The sequence below is a fragment of the Micrasema longulum genome, unplaced genomic scaffold (genome assembly GCF_059751315.1).
Source record: "Micrasema longulum isolate JH-2025_06_02 unplaced genomic scaffold, ASM5975131v1 h1tg000068l, whole genome shotgun sequence".
Taxonomy (NCBI): domain Eukaryota; kingdom Metazoa; phylum Arthropoda; class Insecta; order Trichoptera; family Brachycentridae; genus Micrasema; species Micrasema longulum.
This window is the reverse complement of record NW_028277275.1, coordinates 96674-119937: the sequence shown is the minus strand read 5'-3', so window position 1 is coordinate 119937 and position 23264 is coordinate 96674. Positions and strand designations below refer to the sequence as shown.

General features: G+C 30.8%; 1 protein-coding gene across 8 annotated transcripts in view; it reads right to left on the bottom strand.

The window, feature by feature from the left end:
* The window catches only part of Eip93F (Ecdysone-induced protein 93F), a 130260-nt gene that overhangs the window by 46066 nt on the left and 60930 nt on the right, over window positions 1-23264 (bottom strand). For all 8 annotated transcript variants that reach the window (XM_088231185.1, XM_088231176.1, XM_088231223.1 and 5 more), the window contains one exon: window positions 353-1002. In XM_088231185.1, coding sequence (XP_088087311.1) covers window positions 353-1002 — 650 coding nt within the window. The remainder of the gene's footprint in view (window positions 1-352; window positions 1003-23264) is intronic.

The following is a 23264-nucleotide window of genomic DNA, read 5'->3' as shown; positions in this document are numbered from 1 at the left end:
TAGGAATGACTTAAAATATGTCATACTAGTTTTAATCTTATAATACGTGTTTAATCTAATGGCATTATTATTATAAGTAGAAAAGTATCACACGGCATAAAATCACTGATGGCAAACAATAAAACAAAAACATTTCAAGAGCAAGATACAACTGCTTATCGAGTGTTCATCGGTTAATGTAATTGCGTGACAAATTATTCAATCTACTAACTATTTTGGCCATCTTATATCATTTTATGGTTTTAACTTAAATACGCATAATTATTGCATCAAAACAAATTAGGTCAGCAATAGTTTTGGAGTATAAGCCTTGGTTGGAATTCATAAGAGGAAAAAAAACATTTTTTCTTACCAGCGGTTGTTCAGGGGCTGCTGGTTGCGGTTCAGCTCCTGGCTTGACCAGCTCCCCGTCCACACAGAAGTAACACTTGTCTTGTGGTCTCCAGTCCGATGGCTGAGGTTTCCGTGGTGGTCCTGTGCTGCTTCTCTTGATTAAACTTTCTAAAATAGTTTCAGTTGCTCCGCTATTTCCATCGTTTTTACCAACTGTATTTATCTCTTCTATAGTCTTTATCTTGAGCGTTGTGGGTTGTACGCTGCAATTGTCTTCTTTCAACGTAGAAGGGCCGTCTTCTGACGGGTTCGCCTCTTTGGCGTCTTTGGAATCTTCGTCCAGTGAGACAATAGGAGTTTCTGTTTGTTTTTCTAGTTCTTTTTTTGTAGTTTGGTCTGCAGGGTCTTGGGTGAGATCTGTAGCGCTGTTGTTGCGCTGTAGCGCTTCTGTTGTGGCTATCATGGATTGTCCTTCTTCTTCTTGAGGTTGATTCTCCTGAGAGTTGAGGTCCTGAGTATCCGATATGTCCCGATTCTCTGTAGATGTCGGCTCCACGGGGGAATCGCTCTGTTCTGACTGTTGCAGAGGATGGTTTCTGGCTAGTAACACGTCCTGATAGAGTTTCCATTTCCTGCGACCCATCAACTCCTCAGCGACCCGTTCTAGACCTAGAAAAAAATCAATATTGTTAAAACATGTATTGCAAATTTTTTGGTAAGGTTGTTTTGCTGCTGGTGCGGTATTATGAAAAGAATGAGATTCACAGTAGCAATAAACCAATTAAATGTTAAAACATAAGATTCACCACAACAAGCTCTAGATGGTAAGTGTATATTAAAACTTAATTTTACTTAGAAAAATGCAGTTTTTGAATATGTTCGTTGTCGGCAATGCTTAAAAAAATTGTAAAAAATGTATCTTATGTTTATTTTTAATAAAAACAAAAGACATAACAAAACATTACTTTTACCGGGTCTAAAACAAAAAATTTTAATATTTATAATAAATATACTTTTCTGAACGACACAAGTAACCGCAAAGCTATACAACTGTCAAAATTAATCCACAAATTTTATTTAACAAAGCTGAAGACTGTGCAAATATTTTACGCGAAAAATCTGTAATTTTAGTGAAAACGTAAACTGACAGACAAAGGTTTGCATTGTCTTTGATAAGTAGTTCACTTGTTCAAATATGTTATAAATATGATAAGCTATTTTGTTGCTGAAAATCGCGAGCAAATTTACACTTTACTTAGGTTTTATTATTATTAGTTTGTAAGGTGTTTCGTTACTGAAACAATACCGTTTTGTTTTATGTTTTACGCATCGCGGTGGACGGTCTTGACGGTCTACACAAATGATCTATTTGCGGACTGCATTTTAAAGGGCACGTGATTCTCTATTTACTAGATGCATATGGTTTAAATAACAATACTTCGGACGACAAAGTTAAACGTTCAGGCCTTATTAAATAACTCACTTTATTATCACAAAATAATAAATAATATTAATATTATCAATGTTTTGTTTTTGAAATTATTTTTGTATAATTAGTTAAGGTAAAATTAGGTGTTGAAATTTTATTTGTACAACTATCTAAATAAATACATAACGTTACATTAATTTTAGTCTAATTAAATTAATTAATTTTAGTCTATTTTATTACATCTTATATGTTTTTATTTTCTTTTTTCTATTCTTAAAAAAAAATTAAAAATAGTTTCGTATGTTTAACTCAATTTTATTTATTTAACTTAATCTTAATTCTTATCTTTCACTATACTTAATATTTTTTAGTACTTAAATTGATTTTACTCACTTATTTTATATAATTTATAAAATATGGTGGAGTTCTTTAATTAAGAATATATATATAAAGAACGTTAGTAATGCCTACTTTCAAAATGTATGTATTTTATGTATTCTTGTTGAACTTCCAAATAAATTCAAAAAAATAAAAATATGACAAAATCGAATCAAATTCTTCTAAAAGATTTATATATTTGTAATTGACCTAAGCCATTTATGATAATATCTATGTAAAAATTTAAAAACACGCACTTTGGAAACGTATTTAATAAAATTTCTATCATAAATTATGCCTATCAACGTTTAAAAGGTTAATTTTTGTTTTTTAATTTATTTATTTATTCATTCAAAGACACATTTTCCAGAAAAATATTAACGTATCGCTACCTTCATGAAGCCAAGAGCCCTGTTCTGATTTGCGATACAACATAATGGAAAGTGGATGCATACATATTATTAGGGAATAAAAATTATATCCACCTATCAACCTCTATCACAACATGGACTATCTCTTTGTTCTAGTAACGAGAGAACCCTTTTAATACCCTTTCATCGCTCTAATTTTCTTTACTAATTTTTCACAGTAGTACCTGCTCGATTGTGGAATAATATATTAATTAATGTTAGAGACACCCCTTCTTTATTTACGTTTAAGTCAAGATTGAACTGCCACTATCTTAATATTTAAGTTTTTTCTTTATCCTGCTGCTTTCCTTCCCATCTCCTCTCCTTTCTTATTAAAATAAAGTGTTAATTTAGTATAAAATCATTAGATTACATATGTCCAGGAACTTCGTATTTTCTCAAACTAAACGGTTTGGGTAGGTAGGAAGATATTGCCTGAAGACAATATGCCCGCCCTTATATGTATATACATATATATTGTACATGTATATAAAGTGTTGAATAAAAAAAATATTACATGAAAACTTTCATTTTAATTTTAACATTGTAACCGTGCTGAATGTTTATAAATTTGATTTGAATGAATAGATTTTTTTCCGATTTTTTTCCGAGAATAGCAATAGAGTCAAAAACAGTTATCCAGAATTCTAGTTTTATGGGGAAGTTCAATGGAACGGAAAATTTGAGTTTTTCCACAAAGTAAATGCTGAAACAATAAATCTTATATAACTTTTTATGTTGTTGTGGCAATCGGCAACATATTTCCAGTTTAGGGGGTACAAATTACAATTGTACGGGGTTCAACGTTTAAATGACAGAAACAAAAACAAGCGTGTCGTTCCAACAAACTAATCCGATCATGTCAAACGGTGTCGTGTCAGTGGTTCGTCAATAAACGTCTGTTCAATCCTTGCTTTTTTTTTTTACTTTTCAATTATGTTTTACCGTTCAGATGTGTGTTTTGATAAGGGTTTCCATTCGCCACAGCATGGGTGGAAAAGTGAGATGCCCTTCGAGGAATCTAAATGCGCATTGTTTTTTTTTTGGCTCTAACGGGTTTTAAATAGGATGATCTTCATGGCGGCAATGCAGAACCAAGCTCAAGTCATGTGTTGTCTATTTCCGTAAGAGGGAAGAGGGTTTATTTACTAATTGGATATATATTTCCCCACTTCAAATAAATTTAAAGAATAATTCTAGAAACCTAATTAAAAATAATAATTATAATTTAATCTAAAACTACCTACCTAATATTCTATTTTTTTGTACACCTTAATATTGTAATTATTTTCTCTTGTTTGAAAGAAGAAAGAAGGGAGGACTGATAGCTCTGTATTACTCCGTATGGATCCACCGGCGCACGGATTTTTAAGTCCTAGTAAATAAAAAACTTTTTTTTATTTATTTTTTTATTATTTCGTAGTTATTGTAATATTTTTTTATTTTTTGTACGTGTGGAATGATGCGGAGTGGCTATTTCAATGTACGCTTTTTTTAATATTTTTTTTTGACCTTGTATTTAGTAATACATAGAAAACTATAATTGGCCTTTAATTTTGGTTTATTTGTAAATATTGATTTTTTTGTTGTAATGGCTGATGTTGTCTTTTAATAAATAAATAAATTAATTAAATAATATAAATCTAATATAATATGATCAACACATAATTACATAACACACATCAGCGTTTAACTAGGGCTGGCCTTTTTTCTGCGAAATGCACATCTTAGGTTGTTGCCAGACATTAAAATCTTTAAATCTTGTCACATGCGCAAATAAATTCTTTTTTGTATCATAAAAAAACGAATGGATGCATTATTTATCATTTATCATTTATCATTTGTCAAAGTAAAACAAAACATTCCAACTGTGGTGTAAATGAGATTGTTCACCCTTTTCATTGTGTTCAATTATTGTTAGTATCGAATAGTCTCAAAATCTTTGAAAGTCTCAAAATTTCTTAGTCTTTTTTTTGGTTTAGTTTGTTAAAAATAATTCAACTTCCTCATTGTGATTTTTGTAACATAAATTAGTACTTAAATTCAATATTTGAATATGAACAATTTTTAGTTTTTGAATTTAATCACAAACAGGTACGTAGGTACCTACTTATCAATGAAAAGTCTTTTCCAAGCTAATAGCCGGTAAGCCAACGTTCGGGCAGGACAACGTCTGTCGGGTCCGCTAGGTTTAAATAATATAACGTCTAAGTTCTGATAAGTTACTGGCATGTAATAAATGTTGGCGTAAAAGGAATCGCATACAATCAAGACAATGTATCATCTTTCTTTCTACATATATAAAAATGCTAATTGGCCGACTGTTGGAAAAAAAATGAAATTACAAATCGTTACGCTGGATCCATCAATTTTTCCCACCAACTCCTCGATACATTTGCTATAACCACACGTTAATTTACATTGTATGAAACACATGTGTATTATTTTCCATAAAAGGCATCGGTGCTATTCCCCTAGACAAATTAACTTTAATTTATTTCAAACGAGGCAATAAGGAATTTTAATTTCTACCTTTAAAGGTATAAGCAGCATGGGGACACAAAAAAAAATATTTTGATGCTACGTTCTAATTTGAACCAAGTTTGTGAGAATTTAATAGCTAATTGTTTATGAAGCGAACCTCATTGATTACATTTTTTTTTCTGATAAACATGTTTTATACTAAAAAATCAATTGTTCGGGTTAATGAGTGCCAAAACTGCCAGACGTCATCCGGATAACTGGATTAACCATTAAATTAAGGCGATGGCGACGTTCGAAGAAAAAACGCAATATTTACTTAAGATCACTTTTTTATTGCTTTTAAAAAACTAATGAAAATTGAAAACTTACTTTTATGCCTATTATTTACTTACTCATATTATATTTACTTATATTCTATTTATTATTTACTTATATTAATCGCCTTTTTAAAATGTTTATCGTACAATATTTTTACATCAACAAATATTTTTTTTTAATAATTTAATTTTGATCATTTAAATTGCTATTTTTCTTTGAATTTGTATTTTATTAGTGTTTACATGTGTATACAAGATGTTTTTTATATTATTTTTCTAGTTTTTACAATAATTTAATTGTCCCATAAGCCCTGTAAATGCCTAGAATTCCATATTCTCATCTCAAAAATGCTTTCCCTCTGTTGCAACATATTTAGATCTCAATAATTTATTTTGTTTATTTCATTACAAAGGGAATTTTTTATTTGAATATTTCTGTATTTAAAATATTATTTTTCATTGTTTACAGACAAAAAAAATTTTCACCCTTTTTTCCTGATAAGATTCCGGATAATTAACAATAAGGATGATTGAAATTCGGATACACGGAGTTCTACTATTTATGTTTATATCAAACATTTCTCCGTATTTTTCAATGTTTTAAGTTTTTGAAAATGTTTGTTGACAAAAGACTGGTTATCACGTCCTAGAGAGTCACAACAATGAACACATTACTACATAGATAGCAACATTTAGAGAAGGATGTATGGAAGACATGAATTTTTTCACCTACCCAAACCGTTCAGTTTGGGAAAATTATAAATACATGGACATATTGAATTTTACAATTGTATACAAAAATTAAAAGCAAAGATTAAAAAAAATAAATCTAAATAAAAAAAAATTAACACTTTACTAAAAGTACCATCTCAAAGAAAAATAGTCCTTACGAAACAATGTTTGAAATACTGTTTTCCAAATCAAGAATCTTTAAATAATTTGTGTAATCTGCAAGTTTAATCTAGGAAAATATTTGAATGTATTAACCCCGCACTGGGGTTAATACATTCAAAATATAGTACACTTATTTGTATGAAAAAATAAGCTAGAATAATCGGCTAGTTTCTTGGCTCACCGCAGGCGCTGGGCGCGCTTTATTAAAATTTATATTTATATTAGGATAAAAATACAAACAGTGGAAATGATTTTAAATAAATGTTGATTATTTATTTGTTTTTATGTAAATAAAGTTACAATAAAACATTATCATGGTTAGTCAATTATAATGGTAAGCTGCGCACAATCGCTTCTATACACAGTTCGCCCCTGTAATCTAGCCATGTTTTCGTCTTTTCCAAGCCTTTCTCACTTTTACTGTACACATCCTTCCAGCTTTCAGCATGGAATAAAAACAATAAAAAAGACAAGAAATGTGTTTATTATTTATGTAACAAGTTTTGTTTACTTAGTCGTAGGTATGTTTTAAAGCCCATGGTGGTCTTTTACTAAGGTATTTTTATATCAAACGCTTCTGTTTAACGATCTGTTTAATGTTTAATCATCACAATGCTCTTATGTTTATTTATATAGATTCGTCATGGCTTTACTTGTTAATGATGAATTAAAATGGTGGAGAGGATTCTTGTATAACAGGTTTGAAATATTATAGCAAATTATTCTACTGAATACATAATGTGCTTTGAAATCACTTTTTTATGGATATTAAAATAACGTTTAGGACATTAAAATCTATTTTTAGAGGTAAGCTCTACTATTAGTTTGTTTATTTATTTAATTTTTTTAATTAAAAAAAAATAATATTTTTTTAATTAATAAATTTCACAATAAGTACATGTTTTTGTAAAATTCTAAATATATCTTTTTTTACACATCTAGTAAATGTTATTACTGTAACTCTCCAAAAAAAAAACGAACTCTTGTGCTTGGAGAGTGACTTGCACTGTTTTAGTTGTTTATTTATAAGAGTTTATACAATTTTAAATACGAGTACATGAGAAAGAAAAATAAAAACATCGGATATATAAAGAAAAAACATAAAACAGTAGTACATTTATACTAATTAAAATTTAATGTTGTTTTTACACGTGTTCAAAAAAATTCTTTAAATTAACTTTAAATTTATTTATTTATATATTATTTTTAATAGTTTTTAGTTCATTGGGAAGATTATAATATTTTTTTATTATCAAACAAATAATAAATACAAAGATTAAAAAAATTAGCGGCCTCCGTGGTGTAGTGGTTAAGACAGTTGACTCACACCCGTAAGGTTCTGTGTTGTAATTCCCCACTACAATTGAACGTGGTTATGCAGAGATAAGCCAGCCATATAAAAGTGTCACTGAGATAATAGCACCTATGTGAAAAAAGTGAATAATCAAATCTACACAACAGTTGGAATGTTTTTTACTTTGACAAATGATAAACAATGAATAGATTAGTTCTTTTTATATTACAAACATGAATCTGATGATGAATTTGAACAATTTTAATAATTTTTAAAGTGCCGTAAGATTTTTTTAGTTCTGCGAGTGTTTTCTGCAAGTTGAAAAATGCCGTTTTTGTAAATTGGAATATGAATACATCTTTTTCTAAACATGTTAAATTACTGGTTATTAACGAAGGTAATTTAATTTTTTATAAAAATATGCACCTTTTTTTTAATACATAAATATCGATTTTACTTTATGCCGTCTCGATATATGTACGCACTCACTACTTCGATGTAGTAGTGAGTGCGTTTGCCTGCCATGCAAGAGGTCTCGGGATCGATTCCTGACATGGTTGATATGAAATATTTATTGTTTAAGGTGTTTTAACGCTAGAATATTATATAATCTAAAGCGTAAGACTGATTATCTTATCTTTAAGTAAGAAAAACGTATAAGATGCTTTGCGATTGGTGTACCAATGCAGTGCCCTATGCACCATTAGGTGCGGAAGGGAATGAAAAAGAATTATACTTTGTAAAATACTTCGAATTTTATATGATTTACAAAAAAAATATAAATCTTTTTAAATATAATAATTTATTATAGAAATAAAAGATCCACAAATTTGGAATATCCAGTGACCGGTTTTATCGCTTTCGCGACATCTTTTAGACTGGTATCTTTAATAATAAGTTCAATGTGTTTATAAAAAACAGAGAATTCAATATTATATGAAAGTAAAGTAAATAAAATTATTTTTGTCTTAATGATCATTAATAATTTAAAAAAAAAAATAATTTACTAATAATTTTAAATTTTCTGTCCTTACCTCTGTTTCGTATAAGTACATTAAACTCCTGAATGAAGATACAAGTCTCTAAGATGTCGCGAAAGCGATGAAATTGGTCACTGGATATTTCAAATTTGTTGATTAAAGTTTCTCTCGTCTTTTATTTTTATAATAAATTACGATGAACTTCCATCAATAATTTTTACTTGCAAACTTAAATGAATCAAGTATTTAAGTTAATGAAAAAAATCGAAAACGCATTTCCGCGGGGCTGTTTTTGTTAAAAGTATTTTTACTACTACATTATTCATCTTAGAACATAATATGCAAATTATAAAATAAAAAAACTTGAAAACGTATAATTTTATCGTAAAATGTAATTTGATTACTAAGACGATTTTGTTCACTAGACTACGGGTACAAGTATATTTACCCTCCATTTTGTGGTTAAACTGATTTACATAACATTATTTTACACAAAGATAAAAAAAACTGCACAAAATATGAAAATCATGCGTTGCATAATGAAATGCAGGTCTTCTCGGAGGAAAGTAACGGTCAATAAATTGCGATGAGAATGTGCGTCTACACCCATTTTGAATGCGAATTTCCTTTCTCACAGTACGTAGAGGCGTCACGGTCTAAGCGCATCACTGCCATAAATAATGAACACATGCACTATGTACTTAGTTCGCAAAGTGCACATTTTTTGCAGATTAAGTTCACCAATATTACTAGACCGACAACTAGTAAGTTATATATAATACGAGAAACGTAACCATCGAATGCCGACAGTTAAGGAGAGGGTGCGCAAAAAAATAATAATTGGTAACATATTTAGTAAAAAATCTCTTTGGTTCAAAATGTGCGCTATTTTTTAACATGATAGCACTGTTGTTGTAGGAAAAAATACAAATCTATCAAATAAAAATACAAAAATAATTATTAACATATAAACAAAGAATATTTTACAATACAATGATATTTGTTCATAAAATTATAAACTCTAATAAAAAAACAGAATTTTGGAAAAAAATTGATCGGAACCAGCATGAACACGATCACAATACTAGAGAAAAGAACAAAATTAGACTTCCATTTAGGAAAAAGGCAAAGTCACAAAATTCAATTTTATTTAAAGCAATTAAAAAGTATTACGAAATGGAAAAAAATATTTATGAAGAAAAAAACATATCAAAATTTAAAATAATGGTCAAGACATATGTGATAAACAATTTATAAATTAAATATATTTTCAATGTTATTATTAGAACACACATAACAATATGTATGATATGTGTGCCCTACTTTAAGATTTAAATTAAAAGTATTAATTAATAGAAACATACTGCAAAAAACCGTTTCGCCCCACCGGGTGTACAAAATGACATACGATTTATAATTGGATGGGATGATTATTAAACACTTTTTTAAAACAGAATTGCTAAGTTTTTTTATGAATATTGAAGAATTAAAATATTAAATGCACACTTCACAAACAAAAACCCTTGTTTTTTTTAAATTTAAACCAGCACATTCTGCATGAGCCCAGTTTCCACACTTCCTGCATTTTAACCATGTTTCACCCGGCTTTGATCTCGTATATAACTCATTACAATAAATTCATGAACAGTCATCTTCATCGTCTGTGAAAGCCTTCAGTGTTTGAATCAATAATCTTTTTTTTTTTACATATACCTTGTTTAAACTTTTCCAGGATATTTTTTTTGGAACCTTTAGCTTTAGCCTCTGATATATTTGGAGTTGTATTCAAATGTCATGTTTTACGCACATTATTGCGAAGCATTATTATTCTTCTAAAGAAAAAAAAGTATTCAGTGGGGAAAAATGACATAGTATGTCATTTTACCCTACCTGTACATATGTCGTTTTGCCCAACTACGTGAGTTTTTAAAAACATTAAAAAATATCACATTGCACTTTGTATATTTTTACAAAATTATAGTTTTTCATGAAGATTAACAATGACACAACATATCCTTTCAGTTTGTGTTGTAGAATAATACAAATAAAATAATGATAATACCTTCGGTATCCGCGCAACAAAAATATTGTTTTATTTCACAAAGTAACCCGCAACATGTCCTCCTCGGGCGGTCGCCATAAGCGTCCTAAATATTGGTGAGTATTTATGTGTCGTACCAGTGCTCATTATTGTGCAGGTTCAAACACGACCAAGAGTTTGGTTTCTGAGATATGATTACTATGCCATTTTACCCGCCTATGTCATTTTGTACACCCTTCCCCTGATAGAAAGTAACAAAACGTCATTTCTTCGAATTGTAAAAATTACGACTAGTTTTGGAAGAAAAATGTCCTCGCTGAATGAAACCATTTACAAAATGGGCCCCTTTTCCAGTTTAAGAAAATGTAAAATTGTTTTCATTATTGTTTATTATTTTGCACTTTTTATACACTTTCAATAAATATGCATATCTGGGCGGGCATATTGCCTTAAGGCAATTTCTTTCTTCCTACCAAAACCGTTTGGTTTGAAAAAAATTACAAGTACATGGATATATTCTGAGGAAGTATACATACTTTATCTTATAATTTTATACTTAATTAAAAACAAAAATTAACTAAGAAAGAAAAAAATATACAACACTATACCATGAAGAAAGGAGATGGGAAGGAAAGAAGAGCCATAAAATAACTCAAATATTTAGATAGATACATTTCAATATTGATTTAAATGTAAATAAAGGATGGGCGTCTCTCAACATTAGGGGGTAGATTATTCCACAATCGAGCAGCTACTACTGTGAAAGAAGAGGCAAGAAAATAAGAGTGACTAAAGGGTATGAAAAGGGTTTTCTTGTTACTAAAATGAAGAGATAGACTGTGAAAGAAGAGGCAAGAAAATTAGAGCGACAAAAGAGTATAAAAACGGGTTCTTTTGTTAGTAGAACGAAGAAATAGTTCATGTTGTGAGGTTCGAAGAGCTCTCTCAGACAAACAGGCGAAGTGGGATAATATAAAATAATGTGAAGAAGTGATAGAATATGAATGTTTCTTCTATGTCTGATACTGAGCCAGTGTAGTTGCGTGTGATATTCGGTTATGTGGTCGAATTTTCAATCATTCGCATTTTTATACATTAAAATAAAAATAAAAAACATTAGAATATTTCACATTATGAACTTTATAATACGACGAATTGCTTTGATGCGATCCCTCAGGAAAATGTTTGGTAAAAATATGAACGATAAGTGGAGATTAGGCAGAAATAAACATTATCGACAAAATTAAGATAGAAGTTCTGGGTGAGTATGGACATTAAATCGTCGTCCATCTTTCAAAAAGACGGATCTCGTTTTTTGTCGAAATTGAGTGATGAATATTTTTATGAAAAATAAGTTAAATTTTTGTAATAAATAGGCATCACACTTTTTTAAAATAATAATTAAACCCATTAAAATTCAGTGTGATATTATTTTTATTATTTTCGTAAACAAAAATTTTCCAAAAGAATTCTTCAAAAGTTGTCTAAATAATTAACGAATTCGAGATACGCCTTTTTGAAAAATGGACGACAATACGTGGAACAATAAACGACTACCGAACGGCTAAAAAGATTAACAATGCAAATGTTAATGGATGCAGAAAATGAGGAGGATTTATTTATTGTATTCTAATTAAAATTAATATAATTTCCAAATCAAATGCGTAACACATTATTATAATATAGAGTGTCATAGCAGGAGGTGCACAATTTGTAGCGTGCACCATTTTTTGTCTGTCAAATTTAGAAACGTCATATTTAACTAATGATATCTAAAACAACTCATAAATATTGTGCGAAGTTAATGATGCTGCTAGAATTAAGTTAAGTTAAGATAAGTTATTGCTAGTTTGTCAAAGAAAATCATTTTCTGCCATGGAGCACATTTTCACCTCGACAGATTTGTTAATGAGCAAAATTGTCGCATTTGGGCAGCTGAAAATCCAAGAAAGATTTTTAACATACAAAAAGTCACAGTTTGTTGCAGTTTCTACACTGGCGAAGTCATCGGACTGTATTTTTTCAAAAATGAGGCAGGCTAAGCGATAATGGTGAATAGTGAACGTTATCGTCAAATGATCACAAACTTGACAACACTGGACATTTTGCTGTCGAAATATTTGAAAGCAAAAATCTACGCCAATGAGTCAGCAACAATTTCATCCCTAAAGAACGAGATAATCCGCCATATTGGTAAGATAGAGCCCCAATTATGTCAAAACGTGATAGAAAATTTCAACAAAAGGATGGTGTTGTGCCGGAGAAGCAGAGCAGGGTATTTGAACGGTATTGTTTTCCATGCATAATTTTAATGTTTCACTTTATATTCATAGAGACGTAGAACTTAGATGGACCTGATATACATTTTCAAAATACTTAATGGTATAAGTGATGTCCCATCTCTGTTGCATTCAATTTCATGTTCCCAACCATCTCACCAGAAGTCAAAATCTGCTATTTATTAAATCATTTAAGAGCACCTTTGGTTTTTATGCCCCAATGTCTAGAATGTGTACGTTAATCAATTCATCACAAGACTTGGAATTCTTTGGGATCTTCCGGCTTTTCGTAGATCTCCTCGCGGCTAAAACAGTGTGGGATGAAATTGGATTGGCATGATTTAGCTCAAAGTCTTATGGCTTTCGTTTTTATGAATATATTGTATACCATTATTTTATTGCCATTGTTTGTCATTGCTACATAGTTTATATTATTTTTGTTCAGTTTCTAGTATTTGTGTTTCTTCAAGCAACTGTTGTAACTGGCTTAGGCCGTAAATATAATAAATAAATATCAATAAACTTGGATATTACAAAATCATGCAATTTTTAATTGGAAAATCAAATTGTACTTGTTGTCACACATTTTTATTCACTTGGAAACTGTTACGTAACTGGGTGATGTGAATTTATACTCCAATACTTCAAATAACAGTTTTTTCTCCAATCCTATTCATATCACGTCTTCATTTATTGCACGCTAATATTACAAGGCTCCAACTATAATTATTATTTCTGATTCGATTATAATCATTGAATGATTCAGCCATAATTAAATTGCGATTAAGAGAGAAAATTAACTGGTTTGAATATCAAATGAAAGAAGCCAGCGGAAAGAAAATGTGAATTTAAGCATTACGATAATTTATAAGGACTTTGATCTAGATAAGTACCCGCAGCTTAAGACTAGTCGTTATTCCTTTACGTAGTTTATTAAATCGCATAAAAAAGGGTAGAAAATGCATAACTAGTTATTTGTTTATTCCCGTCAAACGGCGTTTTTTAATTGTATTTAAGGCAAAGTACAGTAGTGCATTGAAAATTGTTGAATAATTTCATGTATAACATAAAGGACAATATACGAGTACACATAAATATAAATATATATTTGTAATAATCGCCTCAAGGGTGCTATAGTAGCAAATAAAATTTAATGTCGTAATTTTTATTAGTAAAATAATTAAGGGGTAAAATAAATAAAAATAAAATTTTACTAATAATGCCATAAATACGTAATTAGAGATAAAAATATGTAGAATATTGCCAATGAGGAGAAGAACAGATTATCAATAAAAGTTCATTGTTTAGTTTCACTTTTATTTAATTTGATCAACGAGCGCTTTCGCCTAAGAAGGCATCTTCAGGACTGTCCTGTCTGACAGTCAAATAAAATAAAAGTGATAAACTGAGATGTTTTATTGGTGATTAAATTTTTAATTTTATCTTAATAATGTCCCGGTGGATAAAGAATACAGTTCAGTTTGTGAAATAGACCCAGAAGGTGGATAAGTATTTTTGACTCGATGGCTACTCTCAGGTAAAAATCCTTGAATATAGAAACCAGAGGAAATAAGTTCGCCTCGTAGTGTAGTGGTTGGCATCTCCGTTGACCATTTTCGAGCTCATGGGTTCGATTTCAGGAAGGGTGGACGTGAACTATTGATTTGGGAGGTTGTTTAAACTGCAATATTAATTGTTCCTGAACATGTTTCTGAAGCGCAGAACTGATCGCCTTACCTTAAATGTAACACGATTGAAATACGCTGCATTTGGTCTAACAATGAAGTACCGTTTGAACCAATTGGTGTGGAAAGGATAATAATGGTGAAGACATTACTTTTATGTATATGTAGCTACAAATTTATGTACATTTTCTGTAGCTTACCTACAAAATAAATCACCGCTTGCCACTAATAAAACAAATGTAATGTTTTGTATACTTTTAATTTAGGCATGTCGAAGTAATAACTGGGCGATCGAAAGGTAAATATATTTACGATGCAGGTATATTCCTAGGTTTCGCGAAGGTACATTTGATCCGGGTGATAAAATAAATTATTGTGTAAGCGTAAATGTCACTTCCACACGTGGTTGGTAATAGGTACAGTTGGTCGGGTGGTTTGCTGGCAAGTCCGCATCAATAATTCAGTTTGTGCAATGATTGCTACGCGGTTCGCTATTGGACAGGTGTTCTGCTACGCCATACAATGTGCTACGCTTATTTGTGGGCCAAGAATAGCGCATATTAAAACACAAGTGCCAAGAAAGAGGGCCGGATCCAGCACTAAATCTAGTTTTTTCTTCAAATACAAATGTCAAATTTTGTCCTATGCACGCTGATATCATGAATATTATGCCTCAGTGGATATGTGCATGTTTTTTTATTGTTTATTTTTATTGTTGATTTTTACCTCAACTTTTAACAAGTTTTCTTTCTAAATTAACCTTTTGCTCACTACGCATCCAACAATTACACATTATCCAAACGGGAGACCAAATGACCCCAGCGCCTGCTTGTATATTGGGTCACGAGAGTAAAAAGTTTGATGTGTTTGTGATTGTGTAATATTGCTAGAATGGACCTTCCCGAAACTTCTAGATGTAGGTTCTGCAGTGCAAATGAGGAAACACCTATACACGTTCTATGTAAATGTGTTGCTTTACATCATAAAACGAGCCTCACCCTCGCGGGACCACGGGTTAAACCTGAGGATGTTAAAAAGCTCGCCCCTTATCTAACAGCCCGATACTTTGCGGATCTGGGCTTGAAGGGGGAGATTTAGCAAAATGTAAACTCTCGCCTTCCACACCGTAGCCATGCTCTTTATAGACCTGAGCTTGGAGGGCGAGAACTAATCATCATAGATCTTCACAGGTCGCAGTGACGTCAGGAGCTTGGATAGCACTGGCCCCCACCTCTCAGAATAAGAATAAGAATGTGCAATAATTTATTCATGTTCTCACGTTCACATTTTTTACTCATTCGTGCTTTTATGCTATTTTGATAGCTGGCCAAATGCTTATGAAATGAAATTGACCGTTGCATCAACAATTTGAAAATTTAAAACCAAAAATAGGAAGATATTGGGTCACGACTAGAGGTGTTGGCCACCTTAGGAAGAGGGAGGGAGAGGATTGCCCTAACTGAACTGTTATTTAAGAAACAGTTTCACATATCCTAAATAGTTTTTCGAAACAGTAAAAAGACAGTGAATGCTTCAAGGAGCTCATTTTTGTCCATCCAAAAAAGGGACGAAAAAATAAAGCTCAAATTTTCGTCCCTTTTTTTATGTAAAAAATATGTGTAAAATACATTCTACATACCTATATTAATTGAGTTCATATTTTATTAACATGATCGCATTGATCCACAAATTACAATTTTTATTTTCCGGTGAAATTTAATATTTGTGAGCTCGTTTATGCCGTGAACGTTACAATTTTTATATTTTAATTTGTTTAATAATAATAACAATGATTTTTATTCCAGTAAAATTACTAAATAGTGAAGATCCAATATGATAATGTGGAGATAATTGACGTAATATGAAGGTATAATGTATAAATAAATAAAAAACTTCTAAAAAAATCAACTTTTGAGGAATTAAAAAAACACACAATTGAATGCTTTTTTGCATAAACGAAATAAAATAAAAGAAAGTCTCAATAAAATCACAAAATTATTACTTAAAGTTACAAATAATAATCGTCAATCAATGTAAAAAATCACCAGAAATACTAGCGCGCACCTGCTAACGAATAACCCATTTTAAAGTTCAATATTTTAAGAGTGACGTCACAAGCAGATTATGAATAAAAAAACTAACAATAGGAAACACCTAATGCCAGCTCTTGTTTCGCTTCACAGGCCGAATAGGGGCGGACCTAAGGCCACGCCTACCTGGTTCCCTGCCCAATAAAAATCTATAGCGCGTTATAGTAAACTTAGGTTGTTCATACCATGACTACAGAATGTTTATACAAATACCTCTTCATCTATATATGAATTCCTGGTACCTCGAAACTGAACTTTACAAGACTACTGCGAGTATGCAAAAAAATACTTAATTAATAAGTGTCTCATTTCTGTCATATCCCATTTAAAAATATGTACAACTATAATTTTTAAGTCTTATAAAACTACAATGAAATACAAACCAAAATTTTATAGCTGGCGTATAAAACAGGTCTAATAATTATCTAATAGCAAAATAACGTAGTTTTGAAATTGCATCGATTGAACAAAAAGTAAAAAAAAGAAATGGAAATAAAAATAGTTGTATTTTAATAAATAAATATGTCAAAAATACGGATTATCAAGAAATCTTGATTCATTTGAAACTCAATGAAAATTTTTAAAAAGTGGTTAAAAGAAAGGTATCGCTATATTTAATTATTTATTTAATTTTAAGAACACTTTTTTTCTGTAATACCTCACTAGACACAACGCACAGTCTGTGTGGAGCCTCCGCTCCTGCAATATTTTGAATTGCATCAAAAAGACTTGATTTATTAGACCCATATGTTTAAATTTTATATTAAGTAAACACGGATAAAATAAAAAAAAGATAACATTCATTAGTTAATTAAAATTAAAACTAGATACTTTGCCATATCTTTAAGTCGATACGTAACATCTTATCCCTAATTAAACTCAAACTTATATATTTTATTTTATGTAACTCAATTATAACTTATGGCATAATAGGATGGGAAGGCACTAATAAATCAATATAATACCTCTCGAATCTGCTCAAAAACCAATAATTAAAATAATTTTTAAAAAGCCCTTCAGGTGCGTCAGGTATTTGAGGAATTTGAGATCTTAAATATAAGGCGATTATATATTTTTATGATAATAATGTTTTTGAAAGCAATATATTCTACCAAATCCCGAAAGAAACACCCCCACTACCAGAAGTCAAACTAAAGGATGGGCCATGGGGTCTACCTCAAACTCTAAATTCGGGCAAAAAAAATGAGGTTTCTGAGCCTCAAATTATTTTATAAGTTACCTAAACATTGCAAAACCATGACCCAGATTAAATTAAATAAATTTGTAAAAAAAATGGTTACTGGGTTTAGGTAGAGAAAAATCGGAAAATTTACTCAAAAACATTCTTAAATAATAAATGGTACAAATTAATATTATATAACAGTATAATAAATAAACTAGTAGAGGTAGTAATGCTATTATTTATTTTGCATAAAAATGTCTGCCTAAAATAGGTTGCACCTAGTTAGGTAGACTAGACATGATCCAGAGAAATTTATTACCTAAGTGTGTATGTAGTAGATAAAATAATTGTTATTTATGTTGATAAACCATTATTATTATTACTTTTATTATTATTATTAATTATACCTTGAAACGAGACGAAAAATAAACTCATGTAGCTTTTTAAGAGTTCGGTAGAAAAAAAGTGGTCAAAAACAGTGCTGTTTTATTTTAATTTTATTATAATGTACTGATTTTATGTTTAAATATTCTATGAAAATCAAACAGACCTATTAACAAACAATAATATAAACAAAGACCTAACTATGTTGACTAAATGGACAAACACAAACTTACTTACACTTAATGAAAAAAAAAAGCAATATTATCCATTTTGAATCTAGATAAAATATCATTAAGTAGATGCTTACATAAATAATGAATGACTTACTGAAATTGAACATGAACTTAGGACTAACAATAGACAGACAATTGACATGGACAATTCATATCAACAATTTAATTAGCAAAGTGGCGAAATTATCGAGTCTTTTTTTAAAAATCAAAAAATTTGTTCCAAAATCGGAAAAAAATCTGATGTATGAAGCCTATGTAAAAACTAAAATATTTTATACGCAACTACTATGGGGAACAGGATACCAAAATGACATAAACAGACTACAAAGACCTATCTAACTGCAATTAGAAAACTTTTTAAACAAACTAAGCAATTAAATATAACTGAACTCTTTCAACTAGAATCATTAAAATTTATCCATAAATTAGCTACTAATGTTATTGTAGACGAAGAACTAAAACTAATAAAAAATTGTAGTCAACATCGACATAATACGAGAATATCAGTCAAATACCATGTACAACTTTCTAAAACAAGACAAGGACAATCGAGACTAATGAACAAGGGACTGAAATTATACAATAAACTACCAGACAAAACTAAACAAAAGACTCAGACAAACTTTTCAAAAGATGTAAAAAATATTATTTTGAACAACAGAGTATGAATGAAAAATGTTTAAATTATTTTTGTAAAATGAATGTAAGGGTTTATAAATAAATTCTCGAAATAAAAAAAATGTTAGATTGAAATTTATTTTAAAGAAATGCATTGAATTTAATTTTTGCAAGTTTTTTTTTATCTGTCCTACTTTTTATAACGATTGTACGGACAAATATTTGAGTGTTGTTTGCAAAAGGGATTTAGTAAACGGTAAACATGGAGATAAGATTTGTTTTATCTCACACCAATAGGAGGGCTCTAATGCCGCAAGGGTCAGAATCCTATATCAGATGTTCAGTTCTTATCAGTCAGCCTATTTTCAAGGCAACGATATTTGGTATAGTTCAGTTCAGTGCCACATAGCGGCGTTTTTATATAATTAAATTTAACAAAATAATTTTTAATAAAATATTCCACATAAACGGAGTTTACACGAGGATAACCTTTTTTCACATGGAGGAAATGATGAAAAAGTATATTAACCTTTCCGAGCCTGAAGGCGAAAATAATCTGTGAGATCCTTAGGGGGTGTTAGGAATACCCCAGCTAAAATACTCGGAATACGATTTAAAAATTTGAATCAAAATGTCTGTATGATTATCATGTTCATAATCGTCATTATTTTTCCGCACCAAATAGTGACCAAATTGAAAATAAGCTAACCACTGTCAAAAGAAGAAAAGCCTCATTCTTTGGTCACATATTCCGCAATGAGAAGTATGCCCTTCTTCAACTTATTATTGAAAGAGAGCTAGGGCAGGCGGAGTATGGGACGGAAAAGAGCTTCATAGCTCAGCAATCTCAGCAGCGGTTCGGTGAGCCGGATGCAGCAGCGCTGATTAGACTGGCCCAAGATCGTCGATTTCAGAAAAATAGTCGCCAACCTCCGGTAGGAGTGGCAAAATAAGAAGAAGAACAAAAAAGTGCATCGTACACTGAATTCGTATATCAATCGCAGCGTATCTTCATTATTTTTGTTACACGAAGGTAAGATGATCAGACTTACGCTTCAGGTTCCAGTCCAGGGACTATGAAATATTCTTGTGTCTTCTTCTTGCGGTGGCTTGTCAGGTCCCCCTGACGTTGGCGATCACTACAACCAAAGCATCTCGGTCTTGCGCTACTCTTGTATTCCGCAGCCAGTATAACTGTTACTGAGAAAAGATGACCAGAGTGGTTTTCCATTGCCTTCTCTGGTGGATTTTTCTGTCGGGGTTACCTTCCCTTAGCTGGTTGTTTCTGGTTTTGAGGCGCCAAAATCTCGCCTTTTATCCTTCGTTATCTGCTGTGATCACACTGTTATAAGTGTGATACAATTGTCCATTCTATTTAAACACCTTAACAAATATTTCATGTCACCATGACGGGAATCAGACTCGAAATTTTGTGAATGGTATGTAAACGTGATGACCATTACACCACGAGGCAAAGAAGCGGATTATCAGTGAAATGTTTATAAAACTGTTTCATAATATTTCACGTGTTCTGCGAAATTTACACATTTTTTAATCAAATATTGTTGCTTTTGCTGACGCGTTGAACAGCACTGATCTAATGTCAAGAAATCCGTTAGCGGAAAGGCACAGAAAGAAGTTGGAAGAGGAATGTAAAATGTAAACCACGCACTCCAGATTTTTGTAATTTGTTATTTGCATGAGAGGAAGCAAAAAAAATAGATTTTTCATTTGAGGGAATTAAGCAGAAAAGAATTAATAAAATTTTGAAACATTCTAAACATTATTTATTGACGGGCGTAGCCAATACGAACAAATTGTATAACAAAGTCAAAAATAAATAAAACATGGAATTTTCTTGATTCTAAATAGGCTAAATTTTACAGCTTGTTCAAAAAGGATTCGAGTTTGTTAGTGCAAATTCTTGGTGGAAGTTTATTGTATTTTATTACAAAAATAAAGGAGGGGGAATACTTATAACCACGAATTTGGAGTAACCGGTGACTTGTTTCATTGCTTTTATGACAATAGTGATACATCAATAAATCCTTAAAACTCCTAGGATTTATTAACAAAAGCACAACTGACTTCAAAAATATCGACACATTTAAAAATCTTCAAAGATATTTATAGTATAGTTATAATATTTCATAGTCCTTGGACTGGTACCTAAACTCTAAGACTGATCATCTTACATTCATGTAATAAAAATTATTAAGATACACACGATTGGTGTAAAAATGCAGTGCCCTATGCACCGTTATGGCGGAAAGGGATGGTGATGAATTTCAAGACTATTTTGTAAATATTGGACAGAAAAAAAAACTTCAAAAATAAAAAGTGCGTGTTTACATAAGCTGTTTTACTAAAATCTAGCCACTAGCCATTCAGGATCAGTGAGTAAATAACTGGTTTATAGACCTAAGCCTCTTGTTGCTTGTGAAATCAGCACCAATGCCAAAGTCGTGCCAAGTTGCAGCCCATTCTATGTATTCTATACCACCTCACCTTGACTCAAAAAACGTGGGATAAAATTGCACCGCAATATCGCTTCAGTACTGAGTTGCATAGGCTGCACTTACGAGTAGGTGACTCCAATCCAACACAAACACGCACTGAAAATATTTCGATTCCATGATATTTTGGAAGTGTAAAATGTTTGTGAAAAACACCGTAATTCCGTCTCTGAGAGATTTATTTATTTTTGAATTTATTCGTTTAAATTACATTTGTTAATACATACACTAAAATATTATGGAATTTTTGGCTGTGCTCGTGTTGTGCCATAATAATAGGGAAATATCACAAACTGCGATTTTTAAAATCAATAAAGATACTGTGGAGAAATGTTTTCTTACATAAATGTAAAAAAAACAATAAAAATACGTTGCTAGAAAAACGCGACGTGTTTGGCCTTGGTTGTTGAGACGTCAAGGCTCGTGATAATGTTCGTAACAAATTTTAATGGCCAGGAACAAATTAACAAGAATCGTGACGTATTAGGGGCGTGGCCAATGGAATGACTGTTTTTGCGGGAATTCAAAATTACAAATTTAGAACATTTTTATGCTAATAATAATTTAAAAACGCCACATGTGTTGCGAGTCATATGTTAAAAGTTTCATCTCAAAGAAAAATATCATTAAGAAATAATGTTTCAAATACTGTTTTCCAAATCGAGAATCTTCGAAGAATTTGCATAATGTGCCAGTTTACTCTAAGTAAAAAAAAAACCTCCCTCTGGGTTTATGAAAAGAAAAGTACACTTATTTGTATAAAGAAATAAACTAGAGTAATTGACTAGTTCATCGGCTGGTTTCTGGCGCTGGGCGCGCTTTATTAACAGTCCAATTTATATTTGAAGAAAAATACAAATGGTGGCCATGATTTATAAGAATCAGTAATTATTTGTTTGTTTTTCTGTAAAATAAAGTTACCGTAAAACATTATTATTGATAGTCGAATGTAGAATGGTAAGCTGCGCATAATTGCTTCTATACATGATTCGCTCCTGCATCACGAAGCCGACAATAATTTGTAAGATACATAAATTTAAAAAATAATTTACTGTCAGCTATAGTATTTATGTCACGTAAATGTTTAATTTTTTACATTATTTTTTGAAAATTGTTCTTCCTTTAAATATTTGTCAATATAAGGAAGATGTTTGAAAAAAGTTAAATAAATAAAATGAATATATATGTATTTTTTTATATTTAAATTGTTTGCGTGAAACGATTGTGGGCTTGAGATGGAACAGCCCAGTGCATCTATTGCAGTTAGTGTCTGCATAAGTGTGGTGCCTTATGCAACTGATCTCCAGTCAGGCTCTGTGGAATAAAGTAAAGTAGACCTTGAACCAATGACCGACAGGTACAAAGAGTACTGTAACTATTGCGTTTATTTGTTAACAATCTGAACATGCTAAATACTTAATAAATAAATAACTTTAATAGTACTATTTTTTCAATATATTTTGCGAATCACCTTCTAATATTGTTAATAATAATATTATACACGAAAAAAAGGAAATTTTCAACTTGTTAATGGTTAAATCCATTAAAATTATGACCATAAACAAACAAATAACTGATTTGGAAAAAAAGAACTTTAAAGCAAAAAACGTTTGAAATTAAAATTCCTACGTAAGCAAAAGTTTTTTTAAGAATGTTTTGTTTTTGTCCAAACATTTGTAGACAAGCGGGATTTCCTCCCTAGATTAAAATTTGCTG